At 40.0% G+C, this 27343-nt stretch overlaps 3 protein-coding genes across 4 annotated transcripts; 1 reads left to right on the top strand and 2 right to left on the bottom strand.

Moving 5' to 3' along the window:
* Window positions 1–292: 292 nt before the first annotated feature.
* Window positions 293–10875, bottom strand: LOC119722325 (NF-kappa-B inhibitor-like protein 1). Of its 2 annotated transcripts, none has more exons than XM_038192384.1 (5): window positions 10801–10875; window positions 3183–3476; window positions 2295–2428; window positions 2031–2169; window positions 293–1658 (listed from the first exon to the last, which is right to left on the bottom strand). In XM_038192384.1, the coding sequence occupies exons 2-5, from the start codon at window positions 3472–3474 to the stop codon at window positions 1084–1086; spliced, it is 1140 nt and encodes a 379-aa protein (XP_038048312.1). In that variant the 5' UTR covers window positions 3475–3476; window positions 10801–10875; the 3' UTR covers window positions 293–1083. The 2 variants fall into 2 exon arrangements, with proteins under 2 accessions (XP_038048312.1, XP_038048305.1); XM_038192377.1 differs by lacking the exon at window positions 10801–10875 and adding an exon at window positions 4471–4612.
* LOC119722313 (alpha-N-acetylgalactosaminide alpha-2,6-sialyltransferase 2-like) lies at window positions 5649–14366 on the top strand. Its single transcript, XM_038192365.1, has 8 exons — window positions 5649–5791; window positions 8490–9358; window positions 10000–10162; window positions 10763–10922; window positions 11451–11559; window positions 12014–12120; window positions 12420–12529; window positions 12662–14366. The coding sequence occupies exons 2-8, from the start codon at window positions 8990–8992 to the stop codon at window positions 12874–12876; spliced, it is 1233 nt and encodes a 410-aa protein (XP_038048293.1). The 5' UTR covers window positions 5649–5791; window positions 8490–8989; the 3' UTR covers window positions 12877–14366.
* Window positions 14367–14929: 563 nt separating this feature from the next.
* LOC119722339 (glycerophosphodiester phosphodiesterase 1-like) lies at window positions 14930–26954 on the bottom strand. The gene is made up of 6 exons (XM_038192395.1): window positions 26540–26954; window positions 18911–19086; window positions 17940–18045; window positions 17430–17522; window positions 16367–16575; window positions 14930–15316 (listed from the first exon to the last, which is right to left on the bottom strand). The coding sequence occupies exons 1-6, from the start codon at window positions 26828–26830 to the stop codon at window positions 15184–15186; spliced, it is 1008 nt and encodes a 335-aa protein (XP_038048323.1). The 5' UTR covers window positions 26831–26954; the 3' UTR covers window positions 14930–15183.
* Window positions 26955–27343: the final 389 nt, after the last annotated feature.

Genomic DNA, 27343 nt, shown 5'->3' with positions numbered 1-27343 from the left:
GGCGATGGAGTTGTTTTCTTGAAAATAAAGGAGTGGTCTTTTAGAAACGACAGCTCGTGGCTGCTTTTGAAAAAAAACCCATTATTTATGTAGTAAAAAAGTGCCTACATTTGTGCACAACTGAAAAAAAAATTGTCCATGTGGCTTCATCAAGTACAGAGCTACAACCACTTCCCAAACTGTTTTTATTTCATTTTTAATGCTCATAATAATTTGAAATGGATATGCTACATTCACAAATATCATATTAAACTGGAGACGAACCAACAAAGTGAAAATGACGCCAAGAACGTTCCATTACAATGCATTTTTATCAGACATTTATTCTTTTCATAATTTATCTACAATGTTAGTGTAATTCAAACATAATGGAGCACTGACGGCATTAGATGACTTTGGAATCAACTTGCATATTTTCTTTTGCATAAAACTGTTATAGATCAATTTTCTGATAAAAATGTCACAAAGGAGTGAATTATTGTGCTCCTGGAAACAAAGAGGGGGATGTTTAAACTTAAATTCTGGCTTTGATTTAGTGAAGGTATCTTGGAGAAATATGTATTTTTTTTTCATCGGAGTCTTTTGTACAATATTATTGACTACAGTAAGCCTTCTTGAGATTATGAGGGCGCCATTCTGAGGAAGTAAACTCATTAACCTTTACCCAAACTCACAGGCTCCTAATAGCGCCCTCAAATTGTGTCCGCCGTATCTCAAAAAGGCTGACAAGTCCTTCATTCAAAATTGGGCCTATTTTGGCAGCAAAGAATTAACAAAAGCCATGTTCACCAAGAAAGTCTTACAATGCAACCAGTCAATCCATTCCTCTGAGAGTGTACAAAAAGTCTCTTTAAAGGGGTTGATGTTTCAAGCAGTGAAATATCACAAACTGGGCTCCATTTGATGTTCGAGAGAAAATGGCCCCTTAATGTCCAAAAATAGGCACCTGAAATCCTGGAGCTAGTATCAAAAGCAGAAGCTTGGGATCAAGACAAGGTCTCAGTCCATGGCCCAAACCATATAAATTGCACTGGTAGAGAGATACTACAGTCTGAATTGCACACGGTTTGATTCAAGGCGGGATCAATCTGTTTTCTCCTCCTCTCCTAACTGGTTGAGTGCCTGTGACAGCTTGGTGACCCTCTCCATGATCTTATCCCTGTCTCTCTCCACCAGCCTGCTGCCAAATTTCTGCAGGAATTTGTCCGGATGCCACAGCAGCTGCTGGGAGCGTACAAACCTCCTCAGCTCTGCAGCATCCTCACGGTTAATGTCACATGTCAGCACCTGGATCATCTTGTCCGGGTTGCCATGGTGACCCGGCCAGGGCACATCCTCCAATCCCAGCGGACTCAACTCCTGACTCTCTGCACTGAACACCTCGGCACATCGCTGTAGATGCTCAGCCTTCTGCCTCAGGAGTTTCTGCCGGAGTCGTTCTGAGTGTCTCCTCTGATACCTCGCGTGCTCTTCTTCCAGTTTCCTTTGGAAGTTGCGTTTCTCCTCTTGCCTCCGTTCTCTGTCTTGGGCATCCTCTCTGCTGTGACTGCTACGTGATGGCTGATGCCCCTGGTATCGCTGCTGCTGTTTCTGTCTCTGCTCCGCTGCTATTCTGGTCGCCCAGTCATCGAATGACTCCTGATTTAACCCAGTGTAACCTGAACAAATTACATCAAAAAGACAATTTTGAAAATACAAATATCTGTAACATATCCGAGGCATTCCAAACATCAAATGTTACAGTGAGACTTTATTTAACAACCAAGGAAAGTTTGATGCTCAGTTCCTAAGGCATCTGCACTACTAGGCAGCAGGGCCTTGGTTCGATTACCAGCCAAAGAAGATGATATTTACACTTCATGACAAGCTCCTTATATTCTCTTTATACAAACTTTATTTGAAAAAAACTCCATCAACTCCTTATTTATTTTTATTTTTTAAATGCTTACTCAGTTGCACTTATGGAAAATGAAATATGATTGCTTTACCCTGTTTCCCAAAGCTAGCATCAGTAAAATTGCTTAGCCTACCTGTGTCATGCCACAGGGCGTGGTCAGACATCCCAGCCATGTCTGCTGCCCATTCATCCTGCAATCTGGACTGCCATTCTGCCTCCTCCCTCTGTCTCGCCTCGTCAGCTGCTTTCTCCTCATATTCTCTCCTCAATCGCTGTTTTGAAGAAATCAAGAAGAAAAATGAGGCACGAGTGTGTGCACACAAAATGTCCTTTTTTTTATCTTGGCTTTTGTGAACATATCATAGGGCTCCCTCTACAGTTGCTCCTGAGCACTCACCTGAACTCTCTCCTGCTCCACCTGCTCGAACTCCTTCAACAGCTGTCTTGGAGTGCGCCCTCGCTTGTTGGCAATGTCCAGGATGATTGACGGACAGCTCTTTTCTAGGATGGGCAGAACAAGGTCCTTGAAAGCTGTGCATTTAAAAAACAAAATAGTAAAATATAATAACAAACCAATAAATATATGCAAAGGCCCCCAACAAGTTCTGCTTCTGATTACATGGCATGCGAAAATAGGGTAGGTAGGTAGGTAATTTTTTTTTGTGCCAATTTTGTTTGTGTACGATCGTATGGTGGCGTCTGCATGTAGTAAAGGGTAAAAGGTAGAAAATGATGGTTTTTGGTGTTTTTTTCTCATTTTTCCCATATAAAAATGAGGGTAGGGGCTGTGAGTATAGTAGGATAGGCAGGGAAACCAGAAACAGAACTTTTTTTTGGACCAAGGTTTGGATGCCTTACTTTGATTTTCTATGGAATTTGCTCAGTTATATTTCATCAATATATTAACTTTTTAGAAGCACTTGCTAGGCCATCAGCCTGGGGGTTTGGCCAGCATCAAATCAGGGCATAAATGACTATAGTGCGCATGCGCAAGGTATACCGCCCCTAGAGTGGTAACAAGCATTTTGATGGACATTTTGAAAAAAAGGGTGATAGCACCCAAAAAGCTGCCACCGCTGCAGTGCTATCACATATTTTCGAACTCTGGAGGTGTATACCTTGCCAAAAATTGCTATGACGATTATTCCCCTCACTTGATACCGGTGGCCAAAATTTTGGACCGAGGCTGATGGCCTATGCCTCTTAGTCTTTACACTAAATGTTGTGTGAAGGCTTATCAGAAAATATATGGCAAGCTTGCTTAAAATTAAGCAAACATTCCTACCATGTTTGTGTCCATGCAGTGCTCTCTGCAGAGCTAGGTGTAGTGGTGTGTCACCATGACTGTCCGGTACATCCGCCCTGGCTCCGTACTTCATTAGCACCCGTAACATGGCGTCATCCCCACAGGCGCAGGCCACATGCAGCGGGGTTCTCTGTCGATGAACTCTGCCTGGCAGCGTGGCATTCACATCCAGTCGGTAGTCATGGTGATGTTTCTTCAGGAAGGATTTCACCTTGAGTACGTCCCTCTGGCTGATGTAGTCAAACAGCTTCTCTGCTTTGCTTCTACCCATATCTAATTAGAAAATATCAATAAAAATACATAATCAATTTTGGATAATTGCTGAATTGGACATCTGTTTACACATTTTTAGATCTTTGATCTTGATCTTAATAAAATAATTGATCTGCTCCTTAAAACAAAAGATGCCTCTTTTCCAAAGGAAATGTTTAAGCACATTTGAATTGAACAAGAATTGGATCACTAAAAATGTAGTGGCTTTTGTTACGGCAGCCGTAATGCGATTGGCAACTGCTATCATTACGGCATTGCAAAAACACCATTGGCTTTTGTGAATCTATGACATTTATAGCTGCCTATCCAACCAGAGCGCTTTCATAGCTCAATTGAACAAACATGTTTAACAGTGGACAACCAATAGGCCTAAGTACCAATGACAAAGGTCCCGGCCAGGATCGAATCTGCTGCGCGCCCTGCAAGAATTTGTTTGTTCTATTTTGTTCTTTTAGTAGCTTCCCTACCCTTCCCTATATATATTTTTAAATCAAATCCTACTGCTTTTTATTGAAGTAGATATTAGGGAAAGAATTGCATACATGGACATCACTCATTTTCCCTGCAGTGACTTCAGCCATCAGCATGATCAGAAAGCGATAATATTGTCCTAAAAAGTCATATTTAGTAGGGAAAATAATGAAGAATAAATTTATTGAGAAAACATTGGGAATTTTTGTTCAGACCAGTCTCATTCATTCAATCATTGGGTTTTGTGCACAGGGTGTCAAGTGATAACCCTTTCTGATTTCAGAGGAATTTTTAAAGGGAAATAAAATTTGAGAACCATTCGGTTTTAAATCTGGTTCCAAGAGCCAAAGATCAGGATGTAGAATACTAGGGAACCGATTCGACTGCCATATACGTGCGCGTAACGATAGAGAGTCGAACTCGATTCAGTAAAAAAACTCACGGAAGTTGTAATTAATTTTTGTTTTGAGCAATCTCGGTTCCGTTACCAAACTATTCCACTTCATTTTCCCCCTATACTTACTGCATTGAGCGAAAACCTAAGGTTGCTAGTTGCCGATGAAACGTTGCCTTACAAACATGACAAAACATAAACAACTGAATCAAGATCACAACTTAGTTGAGAAACGTCCCATGCGCGCGGCCATATTGAATGAAGCTACCACTTGGTGGCGCACTAAGTTATTTACTTGGTGGCGCACCAAGTTATTTTAAAATAACACATTATGGCCACCCCAAAATATCTGCCAATATTTGTCGATCCATCAGTTTAAGGCCCGATATGGAAGTCCAACTGCAGGCATTTGTCTAATTTATATCCCCAGTAATGCCGTAAAGTTGTACCCCTTTTCGAGCGGGGGGGGGGGGGGGGGGGGCAGGTCAGTAGAAAACGACAATATAGATAGCTGCTCCCTATGTCCAAAAGTTCAAATCAGACTAAATAAGATGTGAATCAAAGGTCCTGGAAATTTTGATTTGTATAACATGAACAATAATTAAATATCGTTATCGGTTGTACTTTTGAAAGAATTTTTTTTTTTCAAAGTTCATTTTGTGCATATAGCCTATAATAGTTAATATACGGGTCCTACCTTTTCGGTTTAGCGGCGGACATTTGATTTCTATCTCTTTATACTTGACAGATGCAGAGTTTCGAATGTATATGTACAGATTATGCCCTTAATTAAAATAAAAATTCAGATTAGCCAACAGCTGAGTGAGCGCTTTACAAAAACAATGTTGCCTAGCAAAACTCAAACGGGTTTATAGTGTGATAAATCACGTTTTACCGTGGGCATAAAAACTCACTAACAAACTGTAACTATTGTATGATAACTATGATCGGTCCTTTTTTGTTAATTGGATCAACCATATTTTTTTCTTCTTCTGTTTTTTAAACTTGAGCAAGTTACCACCGAGGAAGGTCAATGCCATAGAATCACACGGAGCTTTGTCCCGCCCAGTGACGTCACATGTGATTTTTGTCACCAACAATAAAAAAATTTGGTGGGGTCAAATTGGTACCGGTGAAGTGGAAAGAGGGGAGATCGAGATTTGCATGCGCCGTATTTTGGCAACCTACCGTGTCAATGGTGAATTTTGTTTGCACTACCGAAACTCCTTTGTGTCTGCAAAATGCATTGTGCGAATTGTAAATGAACTTCGCACGGTCGCTGTATACGTACACGTATAGCAAACAAGCCTGTGGTTAAATCGCGCTTGTGAGCGAAGGAGTAGTTCCGAAACTCCATATTCAATTTCCTGGATATTCATTCAACACAACGGCGGCCGTTTTTCTCGAGAAATTAGTGATCATTTTATCCACTTTCCCACCACTTAAACGGGTAAGTTTGTAGATATTTTAAGGATCAATTTTGAAGTAAACAATATCGAGTGAAGTTGTCATTTTTTTCAACAGGAACGGCGCAGCGACATGATAACCACATCGGGAATTTTCTGCTGCTGACTTTAAACAAACCTGCTTCAAATTGTATTCATGGCTTAAAATAATTCGCCTATCCGTTACGTATCACTTATTTCAAGCAGGTTTAAATATTTATTTTAACGATTTTAAGAACATAATGGGAAGGCTTTACATGGAAAATTGAATAAGAATAAGTAACACATGTCAAATAGTCATGTTAATGAATACACACAAAGCCTCGACAAAGTTTGCAATAAAAGGTTATCAAAAAGGTTATCAATTTTTCAGGCTATGCCAAGCATAATTGTTCTGTTTATGGAAACTTAACGCGTTCCATGTGCATGAAGACCGTAAGCACTAATACATGGAAAGATTGCTAAGAAATAGTGCCACGATTGAAATATTGCTCGCGCAAGGGCGGACATCTTGTAATCAAAGTAACAAAAAGCCATTTGCTTACTATAATTATTGAACTAAAGCACTCAGAGAGCACAAACCTCAACCAAGGCTGAACAATTGTCCGCCATATTGTCAGTACACCCCCCCCCCCAAATAAAAAAATACACGCATAAATGGTGAAGAATCCTTACAAAATCGTGGACCCAGACCCAGATCCGGATCACTTCCAAAATCTAATCGGTGTGTATACTAACCAAGGACCAGTCTCCCCCCCCCCAAAAAAAATCCTGCAAATCCGTCCATAAGTTTTTGAGTTATCTTGTTAACAGACAAACCAATCAGCTAACCAACCAACCAACAAAATCCGATGAAAAAGAACATAACCTCCTTGGTGAAGGTAATAATGAATTAACAATGGCGGGCATTCCCGTTTCAAGGCAGTTTCTACATAGAACGAGGCGGTGCATGTCCATATATAAAACAAGTCAGTGTCTAGAATAAAAAGGATTGACCTTGCTATTTCGATGGCCGGTTAAGCAAGGGCAGAAAGTTATTTCCTTAGCGACAATTTCGAATTTAGGACCCACAGCCCCTTCAGTAACCAAATTGCGGGAAGGGGAAATTTCTATATAATGAATTAAAGCATAAAGCTCGTAGTATTTAATTGCAAATTATATATTATACATGTTATTTTGGTCGATTATAGGAACGTGAACATTGAATCGTTTCTCTTATCAACTTAATTTCGTCTTCAAGCATACATCTTGATCATATCACTAAGACTTTCACCATAATTGTTTTGCCTAACCATTTCTGTTCTATTGCCAGAACAGCCAGATCGTATTGATCTGAAATGTTTGAAGCAGCAATGCTAATTTTCCATACTAGGAAAACCAAATGCCTCTAGGCTTCAGAAAACGCCCAATACAGACATAATACAGCAAACAAACGGACCCGGATATTACGTCTATTATTAACGCACATTATAAAAAGGTACAAATTCGTTCATTTCTAAATGTTGTTTCTCATCAAACCATACCAAAAATTGTGTTTATGATAACCCGACCTATATACCTGGACTTTTTGCGGCCAAATCGCCCATCACCTCAAACTTGTTATTGTCACATTTAGCCAAACATTTCAAAGAAAGTAAATTTTGGAATTTAAAAATATCTTCTCTGTGCAATTGTTATGTGTGTTGTTAGGTTAATATATATATTAAAAAAATAACATCTCAAATAAACAGAATACCATAGTAAGTGTAAAACACGGACAAACATAAAACAGTTACAAAATAAAACATTATTTTCCCACCTACCTACCCGGGTAAGTTTTTTTTTTACCGTTAACGCATTTTTTCTCGGCCTCAGGCTTCCGAATATTTTCCGAAAAGATCAGGAAACTCCCAAGCACGAAATTGGATAGCTTTTAAATAGTAATAAAGCCCCTCTTTCATTAAACTTGCAATTCCCTTCCAACTATTTCCCTCTAGCAAATGCCCCGCCTTCATCTGCGAAAGCCAAGGGTGTCCCTCAAAACTTGATAACCAATACACCGAGTCACTACAAAAATATAGAAATAAGATCGATCGCTGGACCTATTAGCATTGACGAATTTACGGTTTCTGTTGCAGCACTTCGAGATATATTTAAACGCACTCGCGTGTGGCCTTCAACTATGAAATATTCAAGGAAAATTGTATTGTGACGCGCACACACAGTGCAAGTACTAGCACACTGCACAAAATATGCACGTTTTAAGCGTGGACAAACACAATAGGTATACCCCGTTGCTACATGATAATGATAATGTATTCCTTTCTTAGATATTTGTGTTTCGGTTGTTTAGCATAGACGACCATTTTTAATTTTTTTTTAGATAGCCTCGCTAAATTTAATGTGAAGTATTACTTAACGTGTTTTCCAGTACGCCTCAGTGTTATGCAGATACTCAACTAATGTTCTTTTTTTTAACAATTCCTTGACAATCTGTTTTAATGAATTAATAACAAAATACAATCCATCAATGTATCAATGTATTGCTCCAACATTGGCCTATAACGCATGATACCGTTGTCATGGAAACAAAAGACCGCATCAATATATTCTTATTACGGTATATTCTTATTCGGTACGATTGTGGAGGTGGTTTTTAGTTTTTGACCTGTCTGACTTGTTCCATTTCAAGATTATATGGTTGTTTTATTCTTTCATGAACAGCTCATTGCTACTAAGTGGTAGTGGCTGTGATGGACGCCATTTTGGTTGCCTAGCGACAACTGCCATTTGCATGGCAGGATGCTGAATCCCATGTGCAATGCTTCCGACGGAGGACGGTTTTAATGAGAGCCGAGCACTAGAGGTTGGCTATAATAGCGGATGGGATATAGATTGGCGATGCCTGCGGAACCGTGTTAGTGTCTCAGCCAAATGGACATTGTGGATGACGGTGAATAAGATGTGTGTTTGTCCGCACCAGGCAAGGAGAAAATACAACGTTAAAACAAGAGGCAATCGCACCAACGAATAGACCTACAAAACAAGCGAATAGGCCTAAACAGACAACCAAAACTACGTACAAAATTGCATTTTGGCAAAAGTGTACTCCGTCACAGCCTCACTTGTATAAATACAGTGCACAATCTACGGATGTTCCAATAACGGAAATTGGGTGACGTGTGCATCTTCAAAGATAACAGTTGAATATTCCATATTACGAGATGCCGTCAATGAGGTCCAAGATTGCCCGCTCTAGGCGCATCAAGGCCGCCCTTGCAGGAGGCGTTCTCCTATACGGTGTTATCTTACTGGTCAGCACCTCCACGAAGCAGGAGCATCACATGGCCTACCCCTGGGCTGCCCAAGGAGACGGTTTCAGGCAAGCCCATCGCCAGGAACATCTTAGACATACCATGGAGATCGAGGCGAACTCGCAGTCACCAGCGGGGAGACGTGGGAATGCGTCCCGGCTACTCATTGGAAATCACACGAACTCGCTGTCTCCAGCGGGTAGTCGGGGGAATCAGTCCCAGCAACTCAAAGGAAATCACACAGTGGTGGAACTCAACAAAATAACTGAAGAGCCACTGGTAAGTATTTGCTGTAACTTATCTGCTCTTTACGTCGTGTCAACACCTTCTCAGAACCAATGACTCTCATTTCAACTTACCTCTTTAGGCGCCAACGTTAACTTCTCTCACAAGCAAGTGATGGATGCGAGCTAGTACAGGTCACATAATTCGAATTAGATGCACTGCTTATGTTGAATGTCAATACCAATTTTTTGATTGAAGAGAATTCAACTTCAGAGAATTGGTCGTGGAAATTTCATGAATGTTACTTTAAGAAATTAAGAAATCAGATAACGTCTTTTGCACCCCAAATACAATTGTTCCCATGCACTATAGACATTGTCGTAAAATAATATTCCTTATAGACCTTATGCGTATAACAGCCATCTTAGAGGGCAATGCCTTTCTTTTTTTTTGCTGGGATATGCATGAGTGAACCTTATGCACATTCATTGTTTCTGAATTAAAATAGCAGAAGATGTCCTCTAAGATGGCCGCTACGCATAAGGTTCAGTGCAAAACATAATTATGTAGCATACACATGTACATGTAATATGGCCGTTAGGCCACGATATGTATGAAATTAAATCAAATCAAAATCCAAACATATCGGAAGGCACTACCACAAAACTGTATATACCCTTTTCCCACTCATCTAGAAATGTACCAGGACACTGAAATCTTTAACCAAGTACTCCAAGTGGTTCCAGGGAAGATACCAGCCGAAAGTCAAGCTCTTTTTGGACAAAAACGACATCAACAACTACAAAAGCTACTTAACACGTGGTCTTCCGTATGGGTTCAAAGGTCAAAATCACACAGGTGAGGACAGGCACTATAATAAATTTGTAGCGGTCCGTGCAGGAACAATAGGTGGCGCTATTTGGCTTAATGGTGCAAGCCAATCAAGGACACCTCTGTCAACGCAGCATTGCCGAACATTGTCCTTTAATATTGGTATACTGTCACCGTTAAGGGGGTAGTATAGCCAGTTGAATGGACAAGCATCATTATCAATATGCACTTTTAGTTTACATCTCCTCATAACTTTATGCTCAAGTCAGTTATTGTGGACAGCAGTCAGCGAGTTATATTAGCAGTCAAACGAATTGTATGGGATTGGTTTTGCCCAACATAGGCCTAAGGTCTATATGATAAATGTTTGAATGCTATGTATAGGAATGATGAACGATGATCAGTTAATGATGCATAATTGATGTGAGCTCCATGAACTTTAGAGGACTCCGTACTACAATTTCATTTGAAAACAAAAATCATTAATTTAAAATCAAAATGCATTTTGAGACCATCAAGTTGGCAATGTACTCACTCGCATTAGGTCTTCTATTTGCAGAGTCTTCATAAGAAACAGCCGAGTATGAAAAGTACAATTTTATTTGTAACACTATTCTTTCCCCTCAGAATTCGACCTAGTTTTAAAGAACCCGAATTTCACTAACCCTTCGATCCACGGCGCACATCGCAAGGCGGGCTGCATCCGTTGTGCTGTGGTCGGTAGCGGTGGTATCCTGAATGGCTCCGGAGCAGGCGCGGAAATAGACGGTCACGACTACGTCTTCAGGTGAATACTTAAACAAGAATTATTTGTCACACAAATGACACAAACACTTCATGGAACTCAAGCAAGACTTAGTATTTTACTTTAATGCTGTACAGGCATGACAATGGATGAATAGTACCAACGTGGTTGTGTTCCCTGCTCTCTCAACACCGTTAACAGGATGGAGGATCTTCCCTGACAGAAGTTTGAGCCAATAGGCTCAAACTATACAAAAATTTGAACTTTACCTGAAATTGTTGTAACTCGTTGCAACTGCCGACCTACTCCGCAAAGTTCGCGCGCACTGCACTCGCGCTCAAAACTGTATGTGCTCAGTCTGGTGCTTAGCAGGCGCAATGTGCATCCGCCCCAGTTAACGTCTCGGTGCCTGTTCATTTACTAACTACGATAGCCCCTGGCTACCACTAGACAAACACTGCTGTTGAGCTACCTAATTGGTTGTGACTAAATTACTGTAAGTCAGTTTCCATGCGATGTCTTACACCAAATTTGACATCAGTTCATGCTCCTTCAATTACCAACTTGCAGGGTCAATCGGGCGTTGTCGAGAGGACGATTTGCTACAGACGTTGGGAGACGCACAACGTTCTACACTTTCTTCCCCGAGTCGCAAGGAATCGGAAATGTTGAAGATAAGGTGAGGAAAAGGGGGAAATGATGGGACATGAGCAAAATCTGTCTTACGACAAATTAACCACAAAAGACGGACACAAGAGATTTCTCCCATTGCCACTTGGCCCAAACATAAGAAGCCAGTGCCATCTGTTTTTGCAGCAAACTTTATAAGCTTTTGAATATAAGGGACCATATGGCTCGCAGTATAACAATGTTGTCTTCGGTCATGGATTTATTTTGTCGAAAGGAAATATAGCTTTGATTGCATTTAAAATTGTATTGTGTAGATAACATAGTGTCATGATAGCCTTCACAAATCCCTCCCAAATTTTGCAGTCAACGTTTCGCTCAGAAACTGCCGGTCGCCTTTAAGGAGATCTATTGAGCGATATGACTCAGTAAATGATAAGACGCAGTATATTGTCAAGTCGAGAGAAAACCCACATTACTGTTGTTGAATTGCTATCTTATGACAGAGCATGATCGCCTTCTATGCCATGTTTAAAGCCTACGATGTCGCTTACGCCAAGAAACTGATCCAAGGGGACAAATCACCAAGATATAATATCACAGCGACATCCAGGTAAGTCTCGTGGTACCATGCGAGATTCGATTCAACGCACGTGATTTCAAATGGTGATTGGTATACATTAGCTTTAAAAAAAATTCGCACTTATGACACCGATATTAGCTAAAACAAAATCAGTCACTGAAGATAATCGAGATGTAGAAAAGATGTTTTACCACAAATTATTATTTGGAATGTTTTAAGAGTCATTCGTTTACCGAAATGACCCATTGTTCTTCATTAAGTAATAAATAATGAATGGTATAGGACCATGATGCACACTTTGTGAAAGATTCATATTTTTTTCTTTGCAGGGGGATGAAAAGACCCGGCTTAGAGGCATCCAAATTAAAGATTATTCATCCTGCATTCTTCAACTACGTTTCCCAAGTGTATTTGATGAGAAAAGCTCGACCGACAACAGGTAGGCCTATTGTTAAAAGGTTCCAATCAGTTTTGCGAGTTTTTCCTATTTTTTCCCACAGGTGTTGCCTCAGAACACTGTTGCAAAAAGTAGCATGAAAATTGACATTATTTTCATCCTCGTTTCCAACAGGGTCGATAGTTGTGATCATGTCCCTGCACATTTGTGACGAGGTAACTATTTATGGCTTCGGGTACGATCCCCGCTTCACCATGCACTACTATGATTCCAAGTTCATCAAGCATACGCAAAAGTCGACCGCCTCGCACAACGTCGACAACGAGCGCAAACTGTGGATGAAACTGCACGAAGAAGGTGTTATCAGACTGTTCAAAAGGGATTTGTGACGAAAGTTAGCGCTTGGGAAGACTTTGACTTATTTCATGCAAAAACAGTACATGTATATGTATAGGCCGACACGTAGGCTGCTTGGACTAATCACGGTAGCCAGTGAGTGATGGACACCAGTACACGGCGCATGCGCACACCTTTGTAGTGACGTCATGTGTATCGGTTGCTGACAGGTAAATCCACCCAAGTGTCTTTCTTGTTTATATTTAAAAATCGATTTGACTGTACAGTGTCCAGTGTGTGGTCAACTTCTTTTGGGAGCCGCCCATATCAAGTGACAAGTGCGCTGAAGTAAACGGTTCGCTTCTGCGCAGTGCAAGTCAGTGTCACGTGACCACCATTTGCAATTTTGTACACAAATGTGGCGTGGTACAACCTGGACAAAAAAGTGCGGCACACATCTTTACGTAGTTTAGCTTCTTTGCTGAATTAGAGAAGAAAAGAGATGACACTGAGGAAGAAGCCTCAAAACATTCTGCACTTTTGGAAGCGTCCGAACTTGGATTGGTTATCAGCCGTGACTGTTCCAACCTCGCCCCCAGGGCCTACTTTATTGCAGGTAGTGGTGGGAGCGAACTGCTCGACATCCTGGGAACGAGGTTGTGATGGTCCTCCTTCCCAAGTGGCATGATTGGTCCAACAAGGGATACTTGATGATTACTTACTTAAGAAAGAAAGATTCCATCACAACTTGTGTGTATTTTGTGCATATTTTTATTCAGTAAAACAAAACTTTATGATTGTATAAAAGCAGCATGCAAAGGTAACTTGAACAAGGATTAAAGAATCAACTCTCAATCAAAATGTATCAATATTACTCTAGAATTATACACAACATCAACAGGTTAAGTAGATGTCCATTCAATGGAACACTTTTAATTAAATACATACATTAATATACATGTACATTAAAAGCTACTTCTAACATGGAAGTAGCTGAAGTATTTGTGACACTAACAGCAATAATGCCAAAGTGTAAAACATGCCCATAATAAATCTAGTATTTAAAATTGCATTGTTTTTCATATTTACTAAAATCTAAATAAGGCAGCAGAAAGTCCAAATAACTACATGTATTCAAAATGTAAATTCCATTAATGCATTTCATTTTTTTTTTTACAATACCCAACAAAGTATACATTTTAATAATCTCTTAAACATTTCAATAAAATCTTTGCATTGAAATTTGGATTAGACATTTTTTTATTGAGATTCCTGGCATGTTACCTGAAAAAAAAATCACTAACTACCTGTTGCATCACGAACAAATGGAATTTATTTAAAACACATCAGTTTTTTGTTGTGGCGTTTAGTTTTGCTACCATTCAGTTCAAGTATATTGTGAATTATTGGTTAAAATATTTAAAAAAGTCAACCAAGAGTCAACGTCATAGTCAAAGATTGTCTGTTCATTAAGGAATCTTTCTAATGAAACAATTTGATTCAGTAAACATTTATTTACTTCTCACTGAAATCGCCCGTTTGAAAATATTTAATTTATTTATTTTGATTCAATTATTTAAATGTACGTTTAGTGTCCAGTTCACATTTACTTTTTTTCTGTATCGCTTGGTTCTTTTGGCCAAGGACAATCGGGAATTTTCATTTTTCAATTCTCGTGTCAATCAATGGCAGTATTTTTAATAGAAATTGATGATTTTTTTTCCACAAAACCTGTAAACTTAAAGATGACACAGGTTTATGGAGGGTTTATTATTGCATTTTTTTTATAGTTCAATTGTTTAGTTTTGTTTTGTTTTACAGTCATCATCCATTATATGTAACTAAAAACACAATGGATTGATCGATTATATTAAGCCAAAAATGGCATTCAAGTAATTTTGCTGCAGCATATTAAATTCGTTTGACAAATGTTATGAAGAATTTGTGAAATGTTTAATAATCTATTAATATATTTAAGTGTATTATATTTGATAACATATTTTCAGTTGCAAGAATTAAATAAATAATATTTAGTAATAAACTTTTTGTGCATTTATGAAACCTCAATCTTCCTAGATTATTCAGAATCCATCAGATAGTTTTTTGGCAACTTTACAGCATAAAAGGAGCAGGGCGGTAGAGACCAGTATTAACCCCACATTTGGTTGGATACCCTTTGAAGTTTAGTTTTACTACAAAGAATATTCCAATGGATTTCCAACACCGATGTTGGATTTTGGAAGATTCGGGAAACGTCAAATCACAAAATGTTCAAAAGGATTAATTTAATATCATATTAGTAAGACAAATTCAATCAAACTGCAATTGCTTAAAAATCATTCCTCTTTGGTACGAAAAAGTTAAGACGACTTCACGTTGTCTGTGATAATACCACACTTGAGGCATTTGTGGAAGTACTCCTTCTCTGTGTTATCATTCACAGTCCATACTACAGTTTTAATGCCCCGCTGAGCCCAATAGTCCACAGTACCTCTACAAAAAAATGCCAAAAAAAGAGAGAAGGTTTAGCACTTACCAGTCATCCTAAACTGGAACAAATCCCGGCCCAATCTAATGTCTCTGCTCACTGTAAAATGAAGAATCTTTGCCGAGTTTACCAACAACAACAAAAAGAAAAATGTGACCCGCTCCACAAAAATGAGTCTGTTGTGGCAAAACTGAAATTTTGAGTTAACTACATTAATAAAATGGGAATGAAGTAAGCTTTCATTTGGTATATCACAGACCTCTCCAGGACGTTTGGTAGCACTGTTGTGCCTTTTTTAATTCTGTCAAGTTTTTGCAAAGCAAGAAATGTCTCAATGAAGAAAAAAGGGTTTAAAAATTACAAATACACAGTAACTAACCAAGAAAAGCACCAAAAATCATAAATTTGTTAGTCTTTTTCTTACAATATTTAAATTTCTGTGTAAGATATCTGAACTAAAACAATCAAACAACCAAAATAAAACAAAAACAAAAAAATCCAAATTTTGAGCAAATTTTCACTGTTTCCATTTAAAAGTGGTAAAAGCTGGAATTCAAGCTATGCGACATCAGACTCATTTTTGCAGAGCGAGTCTCAAATGTTCCATGCTTTTTCTGACAACTGAGGGGGCTGTTGCTGTGATGTCATTTAAGGCACACAGAGTTTGCTGTTCAAATAGTAAACCCAAAAATTGCTCAATGAAAATGTTTGTGAGAAAATTTCAGTCATCGAGTTACTGTCATGCACTAAAACATTCAATCAGTCGCCCAAAAAACAGAAAACGTACCACTGCAAAAAAAGTCCCCAATTCTGGCAACTTTTGATGCAAAAGCAGCAGCTGCACTGAAGTGTCTGCCTTGAATGACATCACCGAGTACTGATAAATATGGACAATTGCATTAGCATCAAAACCTAAAAGGCATCAAAACACCTTGAAAAGCGCAATATGAAGATTGAAATATAAAGTTAAAAGGAGATTACTGCATGGAATTTGGAAAAAGAGAGCAGGCCTTTTTGAGGTTCATGTATAGTGTTGAGATTAAGGATATACTTACTCTGTTACTATCTTCTTGTCAAGCAGTGTGGCCGCGTTCCCACATAGAATCCACAGCCAAGCAGACTGGCACCAGACCAGTAGGTAATCAGCTAAGATGCATGGGTAGCGTTTCCAGATTGGGCCGGTCACGTCACAACCAAACCCATACTGTACCGTGGTAGTGCAGGTAGTGAGGGCCGTCAAGATAGCTGGGTCCTGCCGACGAATCTAACCAACAACAAGTACCCTCTCAATGGTTAGAAAGCAAGTGGGGGGACACTGGGGAGGGACATTTGAACGAATTACTGACGACGCCTGATGCTCGCGAAAAAATGAATTGAGTTTGTGCACATTTAGGATAAATTTAGCTGTGCGTACTTTGCACCATACGCACACATGTCAAATCCAACCAGGACTCTTAAAGTGATCACAAAATGCCATTTACTGGTCAAACACTGAGTACATCCATGTTTATATAACTGACATACAGATCCTGGTCATTTGATTGGTGGAACTCACATCACATGACATTCATTATTGCTCCCATTCACGCCGGGGCTCAAAACATCCCATTTGCCCGTGGTGAATGGGATTTACTATTCAACAGTTAGGATCATCCTTGTTCCATGGCGCAGTATTTGTGTACATTGCATGCTGGTTTGCGCGTTGAGTGTTGTGTGTAGCGCGTATTGTTCACAAGAGCCAGTAGCTAGCTGCAGAGTTGGGTTCAAACATTTCCTGAAGGGGTTGCTTAGAAGAGAAAAATACATTTCCCACCAATTTTGTATTGAAATAGAAGTTCATTCAAACTGTAAATTAAATGACAAGGATCTATATGTCAGTTATATAAAACAATATTGAGTGGCTTCAAATTGTGAAATGGGAGGAATATTATCGCTCGGTAAAATCTGGACTTTTCAATTTCACTCGGCTTTGCCTCTCGAAAAAAGAGAAGTCCAGATTTTATTTGTATAACATTATGATGGCCATCTTCATCATTTTCACCAATATGAATCAGACCAAAAGGTTGCATATTATAATGGCAATAAACATTTTTTTAAAATTCTTAGAAATTCTTGTACCTTGTATGACAGCATGGGGAAGAATGAGCAGACCATTCCTTTCTGATACAGTTCAGTATGCCGCTGGAACAGCGCAGTTAGGGCATTCACCATCTACACGTCAAAAATGAAAAAAGTTTATCAGTTCCCACACATAGTTGCACCATTATAGCAAATCAGACTTAAATATGAAAATATGTGTTGCCAAATTCATGTATGTTGCACGTAGATGATGCAAAACCTACAAATGTCTTTTCCTTAGATTTAAACTTGATGAAAGAAATTAACAGAACGTAAAAGAGAAGTTACTGTATGAATGAATATGAAATACAGCTGTCCCAAATATACAGAATGTTCAATCATCAACCAATATTCAAATAGCTTTTTGATGGTTTGATAAAAAAAAAAAAAGTACGCACATCCACACTGTGGAAGGGAAAATCCTAGAAATTGTTCAATAAAAATTTCCTGAATGCTGAGGAACATGATCCTGTGGAAATAGCCGACGCATGAGTGGATGCATTGTATTACCTCTGTGGACCAATCCTTGACATCAAAGAAGATGTTCATTCCAAGGCCCAGACACTCTACAGTGGCCTCTTCAAGGGTTGGGATACTGGCATGCGGAAATTTATCCCTGTGGTAAAATGTATTTAACAGGACTAGAATTATTTCCATTTTTCAATTTGGACAATGAATACATTCACTACCAGCTGTAACAAAAAAAGTTAAACTTTAGGTAATGGGTGATAATATTGAATTTGAACACTGATGGTATAGTAACAATTAGGTGGCTTACTGGCTTGCCAGCTTTCCAAATACGATGTATTACTACATGTACCTTACTTGCATTCCTGAAGTCATGATTGATTGAGCACCATTCATTTCATAATAGGGTAGGGCTTGAATTTTCAAATGGAATCGCTGGACCGAGTCAAGAGATAAAAGCATCTGTATGAATGACTGATGCTTTCTATGCCATGCAAACCAGTCCGATGTTTTTTTTTCACACAAATTAATCCTGATGATATTTTATCTGAAGTACGTTTTTATTTTAAATTCAGGCCCTGCTGGAACAACCAACATTTTGCTAAATTTTGCTGATGCAGTACCAACCATCCATCCATGACTGAGCACAATAAAAGGTACACGAATGCGTTATTAGAAAGTAGACAATCCTCTGTACTGCTGTTATATCCTGCGGATAGCTTGACTACCTGGCATTTAACGAAGTGGTGGATGTAATGTTATGATACTAGCAAGTGGGGCCAAAAGTAATAAATGGAAACAATACCTATTTAAAATTAATCATTGTGAGAAAACATCAGATGTTTTTAACGTTTGGAACGCTGTATGGTAAAACTATCCCTACAACTTCAGCAACACATGTTGAAATAATGCCTGAGCAAACCAGGTGTTTTCCATATTATCCTTCACTGCATGACGGGTCTTTTAATTTTCTGGTTTTCAGTGATCACGTCTGGGATCCAAATGGGACTAACCTGAGAGGGTCTTTGGCTGCAGCATTCAGCTTCAACACCTCATCCAGTGTCAGGTCCTTGAGTGCCCCTGTTGCATCAGTGGTGCGGTCCACTGTGTCATCGTGAAATATGACTGGTGCTTTGTCCTTTGTCAGTGCCACGTCAAACTCCACAAATGTTGCGCCGTTCTTGCGAGCCTGGAATGACAATGAATATAAACAAGGAGTGGCTATCGTTACGGCAGCCGTAACGTGATTTTCAACTGCTATCGTTACCTATACTGGGCTATAGGCCTATCACATTTATAACTACCTGTCCAACCTGAATGCTTCAGTAGCTCGATTTGTTCCACGTTCGACTACTGTGCTGGGGATCCGGGTTCGAAATCGCTGCCGCACAGCTCCATTTTAAAATTCTATTTTGTAGTTTTCTTAACTTTTAAAGGGAAAATACAGTCCAAGAACCATTCAGTGGAACGGTTCCAACAGCCAAACATCCTGACGTTGAATACTATTAGGTCAGGGAACCAGAGGGTTCCTTAATGATAGCAGTATAAGCAGTTGAAAATCGTGTAACGCCTGCCGTAACGATAGCCAATGCAGTAAAAAAAAAAGAAGGAAGTTAAGCGTCCCAAAATTTGGCTGAAAAGCTGCAAATGACATACAATCTGACAATGTAGGATATAGAGGCAGTCTTAACTTGAAATATCACTTATCATCATTGATCATAAGGCCGAGTAAAGAATAAGAGTATATTCTCGTCTGGCCTTTTTGAAAAAATGAAGGAGGCAGGCCCTGGCGGATTTTCCATGACATGCATGATGGCATATGGATTCTTCAATTTCCTCAACTGTTTTGCTGATACAAAATTGTGTCCCAAGAGCCATAACCCTTTCTACAAAGCTACAATTTTGTTGGAAAAAAAATAAATAAAAAAATAAAATAAACAAAAGGCAAATCTATGAATTTAAAAAAAATAAAAGGAGGCGGCTGGGACAAAAGGAGGCGACCGGGACATGAAACTGATTCATTTGTTTACTTGGCTTAATCAGCATGATCAGACCTCCAAACGCGAAAGAATGTAGTAATAATATTCAGACGCCTCTTCAGCAGTTGTGTACTAAGTTTATGGAGAGTCCATGACATTTTCAAAGTATTTCTTAACAAAATTTCAAATGTTTGTCAGTCCCAGATTTATGTCTGTTCAACATTTTATTATGCTTTTAAGTTCTAAGCTTCATTGACTTGACTTGAAGTGGCGTCAGGATGTATGGAACGCCAAAGAGGCATTTAATGTGATCATCGAATCGGTGATGGACTTTTGCAATCGGTGATGCATATTCACGATCGGTGATGGACTTTCGCGATCGGTGATGGACTTTTACTGGTGATGCATATTCACGATCGGTGATGGACTTTCGCGATCGGTGATGGACTTTTACTGGTGATGCATATTCACGATCGGTGATGGACTTTCGCAATCGGTGATGGACTTTTACTGGTGATGCATATTTACGATCGGTGATGGACTTTCGCGATCGGTGATGGACTTTTACTGGTGATGCATATTCACGATCGGTGATGGACTTTCGCAATCGGTGATGGACTTTTACTGGTGATGCATATTCACGATCGGTGATGGACTTTCGCGATCGGTGATGGACTTTTACTGGTGATGCATATTCACGATCGGTGATGGACTTTCGCGATCGGTGATGGACTTTTACTGGTGATGCATATTCACGATCGGTGATGGACTTTCGCGATCGGTGATGGACTTTTACTGGTGATGCATATTCACGATCGGTGATGGACTTTCGCAATCGGTGATGGACTTTTACTCAACGACTGGTCATCGCAGCTTTGATCACCGATCGCGAAAGACCATCACCGATCGCGAAAGTCCATCACCGATTAAATGCCGCTTTTGGCAGGAACGCCAAAGAGGCATTTAATGTGATCACCGAAACGGTGATGGACTTTCGCGACCGTCGCATCTGTGTGTTGCGTCGTAATCATTTGCACGTATTATACTTATCTATGTTCCTTGCTCTGGAGCAAGTTAAATTTAATTGCAAATGCTCAGAGCCTTTATTTTGCTCTTCTGTTTTTTTAATACCTTTCGCGAAAATCTGATAAATTTTACTTCCACGTAACCGATGTAATTTTCGAACCATGGTGTGTGTGTTTGATAAGAGTTAAATTTAGATTAATCATTTTTAAGATTAGAAAATATTATCATTGTTTTTCCAAAGAGCAATGATTCGATGTGTACATTTTTGTAATGCAGCATGGTACTCAATCTGCTAAGACCACTGTGGGAAATAGAGCTAGCTCTATGGTTTGTGCCAGCCATGTCTTCTTTGGCAATCAATCACCTTGTCCCTTTAGCCCTCGCAACAACACGTGCTTCAGGTCTCCACTTACCAGCTACCATTTTTTTTTTGCAGTCGTGGAATTGGGGCACGATCGAGGTCAATCGTTTTTACATGGGGGCTCACAAATTGGGTGTTCCACATGCAAACGCATTCCATGCACCAACTGACGTTCAGCAAAATAATGGAATCCTTTTCAATTTTAAGAACATACCTTTACATCATGTACATGATGTATAGGCTACAACGGTCTACAATCGAGCCGCAACTTTCGAGATCTTTTCGAGCTTGTCTTAAGTGGCCTTGTCAATTGTATAGTGCACAAACAGAACAGACATTCGCTATTTAACCCAATTGGTTACATTATTCTTTAACTAATGAATAATAAATTATTCACCGGTGTGCACAGTCTTTTTAAACATCGGAGTTATCAAAGGAAAATATTGAATAATGTATAAATAAAAACACACTAAAATTGTCCAATAGGAGTACAACCGCAACAGGTATACCCATGTACCGACAACCTAAACATAGTTTATAATATAGTCTGCCCATGACGCCGGCAGCCTCCGTCGCCCAGAAATCACAGCATATTTAAGTTGAAGAAAGTGGGTTTTTCTTTGGGGGGGGGGGGGGTTGGCTGGGATATTTTCACCCACTTACTTTGATAATATAAAAAAATAAACTCTGCACCGATAGCAAAAGTCCATGCAAGGTTGATCACCGATCGTGAAAGACCATCACCCATGGGCGTCACAAGGGGGGGGGGGGGGGGGGGAGGGGAGCACGGGGGCGCTTAGGGTTTCTCGTGTTGCCCCTGACGGTGATATTTGTTTACGGTGTTTTTGTGTTTGAAAGTGTCTTTCTCATATGTGAACTGCATTTTTTTTTAAGTTAATGTGCGTAAAATGTTTGTTGTTAGTGTATGCCGCTGTGGCTTTGGGCTTTGGTGCTGCCCATATTGCAACCGGTAAATGCCCAATCGATGGTATCCGGAATAAAAACACTCCTCTGTGGATGTGGCATAAACACAATGATTTGTTTTTATCCAATAGATGGTAAACAGTTTTTTGCACCTGATGATTGATGGGTGGGCCATCGGAGACAGCATATGGCGGGGTTATTGGGGGGCCTGACCAGGCATCCAGGGGGCACAGGAATGCAATCACATCATCATCATCATCATCATTGTTGGTATTATGTGGGGCCCTCTGGTCACTTAAGCACACTTAAGCGAGCACATGATGGACAGTACACAGAGGAACTTTCCTTGCCAATGTTTTTCCACCACCACCCCTTACATCCGCCAGTTATAGTGCTCCAAGGTTTCAAGAGACTATATCAATTACAAGGATTAAAATGTTGTCACGAGGCTATGATGTTTTCCTGACTGAATGTACATCTGTGGGAAGCTATTTTTTGTTATTCAAGTTTAATTTGCATTTGTTGTCATTTATTGCAACATATATCTCATTTTCATATAGGCCTACATGTAGTTCATTTATTGTCAAGCATAATGTGTATGCCGTGGCTTTGAGTTTCTTGTGTTGCCCACTACTGGTCGGGCCTGGTGTTGCCCCTAAATTGTGTTAATACGGTTATATGTTTTATAATATGTCCGTTCTCACTTGCGAACTCCATTTTTTGTAATGTCCGTGAAATGTTTGCAGTTAGTGTATCCCGCTGTGGATTTGGGCCTTTGGTGTTGCCCATATTAACATAACCATAACTATTAACAATTCAAACGGTATATGCCATATCACAGGTATCCGGAATAAAACACTCCTATGTGGATGTGGCATGAACAGAATGATTTGTTTTATAATAGGCCTAGACCCTTCGGGAGACACTAGCGTCACACACTTAGAGGCAAAATATTATCGTCGCAAATAGACTCGATTGCTCGTGGTCGAATTAGTAAAAATTTCCCGGCGAATTAAGGTAAGGTAAGATGAGTCTGCATGGGCGTAGCGAGGAGGGGGCAAGGGGCCCCTCCCCCCCCCCCTGGAAAAGCCACAAAAAAAACCAAAAAAACAAAAGAAGAAGAAAAAAAAAGAGAAAAAAGAAAAGAAAAAGAGGCGCGAAGACAAAGTGGTGTAAATGTAATGAGTTGGGGGGGGGGGGCAACATGTCCCTGCCCCCCTCTAAAACTGATAAATCGAGAATATGTTGAGAAATGCAAGCATTTTGGCAAAAATTTTTTTTGCCCCCCTCTAGAAAAAATCCTGGCGACGCCCATGTGAGTCTGGGCTATTTCGAAATCTCTTGGATGAACTGGGATACTCCTTGAGTGTTCTACTCGATCTAAGATTCATAGTGTGCCAACTTTTTGATTGAGGGAACCACTCATTAAATTTGCCTGATTTAAAAGCACCTAGAGCAAAGTTTGTACACATAGTGGTTCTTCTATCATAAAGGTGATCCAGAGATAGAGTAATACGGCAAACTCTTTTGGATCGACTAAATTAGATTGGTCTGTTTGAGTGTAATGCTTGAGTGCCAAACCGGCGATGCGTTTGCTAGGACTGGTCTAACATAGGGTAACAAGTTCTTTGAGTAAAACCAGTTTCTTTCAGTTTCCTGAACATGAATAATTTTCTATTAGCTTTACCAATCATCTCAGCAATGTGTTTCTCATGTCCTTAAATTTGAGTCCGAGTATTTTTTTACCAATACGTGATTAAAGGTTTTTGCATAATATGATGATTGATGTGTGGGTCATTGGAGACAGCATATATGGCGGGGTTATTGAGGGGTCTGAGCAGGCATCCAGGGGGCACAGGAATGCTATCACATCATCATCATCATAAATCCATCTAATAGCCAATGTTGGTATAGATATGTGGGGCCTCTGGTCACTTAAGCACACTTAAGCGAGCACATGATGGACAGTACACAGAGGAACTTTCCTTGCAAATGTTTTTCCACCACCACCACTTACATCCGCCAGTTATAGTGCTCCAAGGTTTCAAGAGACTATATCAATTACAAGGATTAAAATGTTCGCAATTTTTAGGATACAGACAGCCTGCTCCTCATATTTATGGGGCAAATGAAACCATTCAATCCCTTGTTTTTCTATTTTGTTAGGCTAATTTGATACTTGCCGTAGCGCTCTCAAGTGTCACGAGGCTATGATGTGGGAAGCTATTTTTTTTGTAATTCAAGTATAATTTTCATTTGTTGTTATTATTGCCACATATCTCATGTTCATGTATTTCATTTATTGTCAAGCATATTGTGTATGTCGTGGCTTTGAGTCTCCGCTGTTGCCCACTACGGTTTGGTGTTGCCGTTATTAATATAACCATAACAATTGATAAGTCGACCGGTTTTCCCTATCATTGGTAAAGTGGCTATAAAACACAACGATTTGTGCGTCGCCAGAATTTTTTTGCAGAGGGGCAAAACATTTTTCTCCCCGAAATACCTGGATTTTTCCAGCAAGAGTTATCATTTTTCGAGGGTGGGCATTTTTCAAACAATATTACTTCGCGCCCCTTTTTCTGTCTTCTTCCCCCATTTTTTTTTTTTTTTTTTGGGGGGGGGGGGGGGGAAGGGGGCCTTTTCCGGGGGGAGGGGGAAGCGCCCCCGTGCTCCCCCCCTTGTGACGCCCATGGGTGATGGTCTTTCACGATCGGTGATCAACCTTGCATGGACTTTTACTATCGGTGCAGAGTTTGTTTTAATTATATTATCAAAGTAAGTGGGTGAAAATATCCCAGCCAACCCCCCCCCAAAAAAAACCCCGACTTTCTTCAACTTAAATATGCTGTGGTTTCTGAGCGACGGAGGCTGCCGGCGTCATGGGCAGACTAAGCTATGTTTAGGTTGTCGGTACATAGGTAACTGTTGCGGTTGTACTCCTATTGGACAATTTTAGTGTGTTTTTATTTATACATTATTTAATATTTTCCTTTGATAACTCCGATGTTTAAAAAGACTGTGCACACCGGTGAATAATTTATTATTCATTAGTTAAAGAATAATGTAACCAATTGGGTTAAAATAGCGAATGTCTGTTCTGTTTGTGCACTATACAATTGACAAGGCCACTTAAGACAAGCTCGAAAAAGATCTTGGAAGTTGCGGCTCGATTGTAGACCGTTGTAGCCTAAACATCATGTACATGATGTAAAGGTATGTTCTTAAAATTGAAAAGGATTCCATTATTTTGCTGAACGTCAGTTGGTGCATGGAACGCGTTTGCATGTGGAACACCCAATTTGTGAGCCCCAATGTAAAAACGATTGACCTCGATCGTGCCCCAATTCCACGACTGCAAAAAAAATGGTAGCTGGTAAGTGGAGACCTGAAGCACGTGTTGTTGCGAGGGCTAAAGGGACAAGGTGATTGATTGCCAAAGAAGACATGGCTGGCACAAACCATAGAGCTAGCTCTATTTCCCATAGTGGTCTTAGCAGATTGAGTACCATGCTGCATTACAAAAATGTACACATCGAATCATTGCTCTTTGGAAAAACAATGATAATATTTTCTAATCTTAAAAATGATTAATCTAAATTTAACTCTTATCAAACACACACACCATGGTTCGAAAATTACATCGGTTACGTGGAAGTAAAATTTATCAGATTTTCGCGAAAGGTATTGCAAAATAAAGGCTCTGCGCATTTGCAATTAAATTTAACTTGCTCCAGAGCAAGGAACATAGATAAGTATAATACGTGCAAATGATTACGACGCAACACACAGATGCGACGGTCACGAAAGTCCATCACCGTTTCGGTGATCACATTAAATGCCTCTTTGGCGTTCCTGTTTCGCCAAAAGCGGCATTTAATCGGTGATGGACTTTCGCGATCGGTGATGGTCTTTCGCGATCGGTGATCAAAGCTGCGATGACCAGTCGTTGAGTAAAAGTCCATCACCGATTGCGAAAGTCCATCACCGATCGTGAATAAGCATCACCAGTAAAAGTCCATCACCGATTGCGAAAGTCCATCACCGATCGTGAATATGCATCACCAGTAAAAGTCCATCACCGATCGCGAAAGTCCATCACCGATCGTGAATATGCATCACCAGTAAAAGTCCATCACCGATCGCGAAAGTCCATCACCGATCGTGAATATGCATCACCAGTAAAAGTCCATCACCGATTGCGAAAGTCCATCACCGATCGTGAATATGCATCACCAGTAAAAGTCCATCACCGATTCGATGATCACATTAAATGCCTCTTTGGCGTTCCATAAGGATGCAACATATTTTCCTAACAAATTCTACCTAGCCAATGTAGACGCCTGGCTTACCTCTCTGAAGGCAACCAGGGTGTTTTCGGGTGCATCTCCTGCAGCGCCTCTATGGCAAACGGCGCGGTTGGGCCAGCTATCTCCAAAGAAGGCTTCGAGTTGACTGTCGTTCGGTTGCTGCAGACGATACATCCACAGAGCGGAAACCGATGCCGACAACAGAGTGACGGCAATCCAAAAACACCATTCCACAGGCAACAGCCAGCCTAATGACAGAATCAACGGGCAAAAGATGAGGGAAAATGCCGCAAAGACATGAACGAAAATGGTAAGAATGACGTGCGATGCCATTTTCTGTCTGGATTTATAGTCGCCCGCCGGCCGGCCGGCGGTATCGAGGGGTGTTTACCAAAATGTGTTTACGTCGAGTGCTGCCGCGCCGCTATTTTAAGTTTATAGCGCCCTCATGAGACGAAAATAGAGAAGTGCATAAAAAAGCCCAGAAATAAATTATTGAATTCATATATAAATGTATGTATTTCATTTTGCCTCCTAGGATGTATGGTTGATGCATAGACAAGTGATGAAAGTAGGGGGCGCTTTTGAATTGCAGAATTGGGTAAACTCTTTAGTATTAACCCATTTTCTACCTCCTGATTAACCCAAAATGTTCCCACTCCAAAATACGGGGTTTCTTGTGTCCGCCTTATCCCAGAAAACTTATGGACATCACAAGGTTGACAACCCCATTTCTTTATTTGGTTTGGGTAAATACAAAAGACTTTACCCAAATCAAACAGCGCCCTCCTACTGTGTCTGCCATACATCAAATACAGGCTGTTTGTACAAAGAACAGCAAGCCCA

Source organism: Patiria miniata, unplaced genomic scaffold (genome assembly GCF_015706575.1).
Source record: "Patiria miniata isolate m_02_andy unplaced genomic scaffold, ASM1570657v1 HiC_scaffold_1, whole genome shotgun sequence".
In the NCBI taxonomy this organism is placed as follows: domain Eukaryota; kingdom Metazoa; phylum Echinodermata; class Asteroidea; order Valvatida; family Asterinidae; genus Patiria; species Patiria miniata.
This window is presented reverse-complemented; position numbering and strand designations above follow the sequence as displayed.